This window comes from Octopus bimaculoides, chromosome 20 (assembly GCF_001194135.2).
Source record: "Octopus bimaculoides isolate UCB-OBI-ISO-001 chromosome 20, ASM119413v2, whole genome shotgun sequence".
Taxonomy (NCBI): Eukaryota; Metazoa; Mollusca; class Cephalopoda; order Octopoda; family Octopodidae; genus Octopus; species Octopus bimaculoides.
In genome coordinates this window covers 23430096-23436172 of record NC_069000.1, presented here as the reverse complement: position 1 = coordinate 23436172, position 6077 = coordinate 23430096, and the positions used below count along the sequence as shown (strand labels likewise).

Here is a 6077-nt window from a genome sequence, read left to right as displayed (position 1 = left end):
GCACCTCTCCTCTCAGAGGAGGGGGGCCTTCTATACCTTTCTCAATTATACCACTGGGTAAAGGAGAAGTGGGGGTTGAGAAACCTCTCCCCTACCCTCCCACCCCCCTTTCCCAAGCATCCCTATTACTCACCCTCTATAAAAGTCTAAAGGTTGTACATGTACATATTAGACATTGGAAAGGGTTAAAGGTGATGTCATGCACCCTACATGAGCCAAGCTAACTTAATTTCTCTTGCAAAAGAGAGAGTGGAATTTTCTCTCTTTTTCAATATTCAATTAGAAGAGAGAATATGTTGTTACCAACAGCGTTAAAACTTTACTAACTTAATCAATCTGTCACTGAACTAGGATTTTAATTTCATTTGATACACACTTTGCTATCATTTATATGGAGAATTGCAACAGCAACACAAGCCAAGCTACCCTGCGGTGAGATGATACCAACTGTCAATGATCTCAAAATGCCTGTGTTTCCAAACATTGCACAAAACTTTAGCAACAGTCAATGGCTATGTGAGCAAGCCATGTTAGCTCCATGTAATGATGCTGTCAACAAAATCAATTGGGATCTCTTGCAGCTGTTGCTAGAACAAGAACAGTCTTTTAAATCCATCAACACTGTCATTGATCAGGACCAAGCTGTAGTTTCTCCAACTGAATTCTTGAACTCTCTACAGCCATCTGGGATGCCACCTCACAACTTAACACTTAAAAAGGGGGCCTCAATCATGCTACTCGGGAATTTGGATCCATCTCACCTGTGCAATGGCACCAGACTGGTGGTGAAAGTGATGCAACTCCATGTCCTAGAGGCAGCAATTATCACTGGGAAATATAATGGTGAGGATGTCTTCATTCCATAGATCCTGTTAATCCCATCTGACTTCCGCTTTAAATTTAAATGGCTCCAGTTCCCAGGGAAACTAAGTTTTGCTATGTCGATAAACAAATCTCAAAGACAATTTCTCAAGGTTGCTGGACTTAACCTTGCTTCTGCTTCTCTCATGGGAAATTATACATAAGATGTTCATGAGTTGGAAGTCCCAAAACTCTTTTTATTTGTACCCCAATTAAAGGACACACTGAAAACGTTGTATATTTAGAAGTTCTACAAAATTAAAGTGTGATTGATTTCAGGATTTGTTTTAATAGTTTTGTTTGTACTCATGATATCTGATAGAATTTTTCTGAAAATATATTTTTTTATCAGAATAAATCTATTTATTTCCTTTAACATTCTTTAAACTTCCGAGCAATGCTGGGTACTTAGGCTAGTTTAATATTAAACAAGACAGCAGAGGTTTAATATTGATCCAAACAGTCTTTCAGTATTGCATCATATCTCTTTGGCAATATCTTCTGACAGAAATATTAAAGTCCATCCATGGACCAGGTATGCATATGTGAGGCTGAGAAGATCATGAGTTGGAAAGGGGTTTTCTCAGAAGGTATTCTGTGTCTAATAACCAAGGATATACACTCAAACAAGTTGCACAACTCTACTGTAACAGGTTATCAGAAGAGAGATTGTATACATACAGCAAACAGTCATGCAGGTTATATTTTCAGGAGGTTTCAAAGTAACAACATTGATAACTAGAGTAATCTACCTTCAATTAACAACTGAGATATGCCTTTCAGTACAGAAGCAAGAAATAATCACAAAATACCTGATGCAGAAAAGGGATAGGGATGCTGGTAAACAATCTAGATGGGATAATCAATGCAGACCCTTTGGAATTAATGTTGAGGATGTCATCACATCATAAGCTGTCAGAAAATATAGTCTTACCAGCCTGTAAGACAATGTGGCTAGAACCAACATTGCTTAAGGAAATCTGTAGAAAGGATAATCCTGAGAAGACAAATATAAGAAGCTATAGTGGTGTGGAGCACATAACCATGTAGTATGAGAGAATACTGGTGGAACATCTTTGTTATGACTTTAATATAATGCAAGCCAAATGGACCAGATAATGATCTCGGATGAGAAAAGAAGCTATGCATAATATTTGAAATCTAGATGTCAACATAAATGTTAATGGTTAGTACTACACCTGAACTATAATTTTAGAGTTCTACCAAGAATTTTTATCCAGTTAGCTAATTGTAACAGTGATTTTTCAATCACTTATACTATATTGGTAATGAGAGATTTTGTCTTAGCATGCATTTGTCAGTGGATACTTGCAACTGATGAAACCCAAAGGGGCAGAAATGCATATTTGGCAATGCCACCACTGGTGCTGGTCAATTTTTGTTTGGGTTGATATATTTTTGTAATTGACTGCAGTCAATTAGCCTTTCTATGATGTGTCTGCTTTAAGTATGATACACAGGTTGGTATATATATATATACACACACACACACACATATCAAGGAATGAAATCTTGCTGTACTCAAGATCTGCCCACCACAACAGAATATATATTATGTATGTATAATATATTTAGGAGGTTGTTAGTTAAGGAAGGTCATAGAGTGAACATTAGTTTCACACATATAAAGCGCTTAGCTGAATAGGTGACTCGTCAGTCTCAAATGACTGGAGCTACATAACCTTTCTACAACTGGAGGGACGAAAATGTCATGGCCAGTTAATTTTGTAGAAAAAAAGAAAAAATTCCATAAGGAAATTTTATTTGCAAAGCCTTGGGTAAGATGGAACTATCTCTCGGAGACTAGTATCTGTTATGTCTACAATGAGCCTGCTGCAGATGTCTGATCCTGCTGCCAGATATAATTCTCTGTATTACCTCTACATCTCTATTATTCTTCATTATCAAACCTTCTCTCTCCCCACCACTCTCTCTCTTTTACTCTCAATGTCATTAGAAAACATTTCATCTCCCACAAATCACACCTTAGCATTTTAAAGTAAGGAAAAGTATACTGAACTATCTAATCTTAGAGTACACTATTCTTGAAAACAAGGCAGGATGGATAAGGCAGGATGGATAAGGCCAGAAAGCTTTTGATTAAAGGCCTACTCAATCATTGATAACACCAACATCCAATCAGAAATAGACAAACCCACGTGACAAGTATCTCATTTACTTACACAATGCTGATTTCCCAACTTTTTGTCCAATACTTCCATTATTGTTCTTGTCTTTTCTTCATTGTTTTCATTGTCGTTTCCACTGCTCTATAATTACTACTTTTGTTTTTCTACTCTTATGAAAATAAGGATAAAGTTGAAATGTCAACTTTGTTTTTCTATTATTGATGGTTGTTGTTATTCTTTATTAATATTTATTTGAGTGTTAAGCAGCTTTTTTGTGCACTCAATATCAAATCTATGTTATTAAAAGGTTAATTTCACATGCATGTATGCACGCGTGCGCACACACACACACACATTCTAACTAGAGATGCTTTATTCTAATTGTCCAAATCTGACTCAAGCAATGTGCCTAGCAATAAATCATATTAGTCTTTAGCTAGCTGGAATATCTCATCTGTGCATGTCATGGCTACAGTTGATAATAGTACTTTGCTGACTGAATTAGTTGGTCCTGGCTATTGACAGTTGTTTGTTTATCCCTCAGCATCTAGAAATATTTGCCATTGATTCAATAAGTTTATCTACTGAAATAGTTCACATCCACCATGCTGCATCCCATAATTCATTTCAATGTACCCTGGCACAGGTGGCTACATGCTATTTAGCCCATAGCAGGGAACTTGATGGGTGTTACAACTCTGGATCAGACTTGACCTGAGAACAACAGTGGCTAAAGGATCATTCTGCACTCCTCAAAATCCTGGAAGTTCCGAAGCAGGGCCCCACTACTGGATGTAGTTTAAAGTCATACTCAGGAATAATTGTAACAAAACCAAATAGATTGGTATCATGATCAGCCTTTCCTCAAATCTTGATACTTAAATTCTAGAGGTGTGGCTGTGTGATAAGAAGCTTGCTTCCCCAACCGCATGGTTCCAAGTTCAGTCCCACTGCGTGGCACCTTGGGCAAGTGTCTTTTACTATAGTCTCTGGCCGTCCAAAGCCTTGTGGGTGGATTTGGTGGGTGGAAACTGAAAGAAGCTTGTCATGTGTGTGTGTATATATATATATATATATTGTGTGTATACATACATATATATATATTGTGTGTGTGTGTATATATATATATATATATATATATATATATATGTATGTATGTTTGTGTTTATCCCCCACCACTGCTTGACAACTGGTGGTGGTGGTGTGTTTATGTCCCCATAACTTAGTGGTTCGGCAAAAATGACCGATAGAATAATTTCTAGACTTCATAAAAATAAGGGTCGATTTGTTTGACTAAACCCTTCGAGGCTGTGCTCCAGCATGGCCACAGTCAAATGAAACAAGTAAATGATATTGTTATACTTGGGGATGGTTATCTTTTGCCAATTCAACACACGTACTATAAATTTGGTCTTCACTTCAGTTTTATTATTATCATTTTAGTGTCTTTGTGTCAAATCTCTTTCGTCACATATTCTGTGACCTCTTCAACGACTCTTTATCCCACGTGTTTCCTCTTGTTCTGCTTATTCCATTTGGAAGAGTTTTCATAAAGAAACTAAAATAATAAAAATAAAGCTGAAGCGAAGATAAATAATGCGTGTTTAATTGGCAAAAGATGACTATCACCAAATATAACAATACCTGTTCCAACAAACGATTTCACATGAAGAATCCTGCAAAACAAGTACATACACACGCTAGAGCGTTTGTGTGTGTGTGTTTATTTCGAGTAATTCATGCTGATGAAAATTTCAGAGTAGAACTAAGTTAGCTCCCCTTAAACGCAAAAGAGTTATCTCCCTGTTGTTAGATTTTGCTGCCTCATGTATTTGTTATAGCTATTCGTAGAATGTTCACAACAAATACCAGAAGCAGAAAAACTAAATATCAAGGAACCCTAACCCTCAAAGTCACTGTAAATCATGCACCTGTAACAAAGCCAAAATGAAATCCTGAATATCAAGCTTTCACTTCAAAGAAGGAATCATAGAAGTTCACAGCTCTGAAGAGGAATGATAGGACAGTGTTTAATGGGCCTGGAGACGAGAGACACTAAAGATAACAAGAAGTTAGCAAGCAGAGATATTGATATGGATACATGATTTGCTAGTTCAAAAGTAGCTGAGACTCTTAACAGATGTAAAATGCAAATGGCAGGTAGTGAAGTAATTGTTGTATATCAGCAAGTTAACATTTGCTTAGCAGTTGGGTGATTTTTCCTTTTGTCAATGTTATCTCAAATATTTGTGTAATTAACCATAATGCAACTCCAATATGTTGGCAGTAGTCTAATTTGTGGTAAATTTATATTCTTTTGAGGGCCAGACTGGGCATTGTGCTTGTTTATTGAGCGAAAACACCTAAAAGCTCCATGAGGCTCAGGCAGGGGGTGGTGGCGACTCCTGTTGTACTCTTTCACCCCAACTTTTTCTCACTCTTTCTTCCTGTTTCTTGAGTAAAGCTGCGATGGATTGGCGTCCCATCCAGCTGGGTGTGGGGACACATACACCATATAAACCAGGAAACTGGGCCCATGAGCCTGGTCAGGCTTTAAAAAGGGAGCATAAATAAATATTGTGTGGAAGGATTGTTTTTAAGATGATGATAGTAGTATTCAGGGATTAAATAAATGTAAATTTTATTTCTTCTTCTAATATAATAAATGTGAAAACTAATTTCTGTGTGTTAGTGTATCACACTTAGACCTCTCTGACTGTTCAATGATAGTCCTACTATTCCTCATGATGGGGTGAGAATAATAGTAGGTATAGAGATGGTGAGGGCAGTGGCAAAGACACAGAGTGAGAGAGAGAAAGAAAAAGAGAGGAAGAGAAAGAGAGACAAAGAAATTTAGGGAGAGTTGATGATGCTTTATTAAAAGTAGTAGTGTTGATGGTGGCAGTGGGAGTAATAATAAAAAAAGAGAGAAAGAGTGGGTATTTAAGAGAAAAAGTGAAATGATGTACAACTTTGTTTAACCATCTCTCTTTGACAGAATTTCCTGTTGCCGACATACTGAACACTATCATTTTTGTTTCTTTTTTGCTTTCTTTCATATACATA

General features: G+C 36.9%; 1 protein-coding gene across 1 annotated transcript; it reads left to right on the top strand.

Annotated features, from left to right (window-relative positions):
• Positions 1-464: 464 nt before the first annotated feature.
• LOC106879441 (uncharacterized) lies at positions 465-866 on the top strand. The gene has a single exon (XM_014928994.1). The coding sequence runs from the start codon at positions 465-467 to the stop codon at positions 864-866; it is 402 nt and encodes a 133-aa protein (XP_014784480.1).
• The last annotated feature ends 5211 nt before the right edge of the window (positions 867-6077 follow it).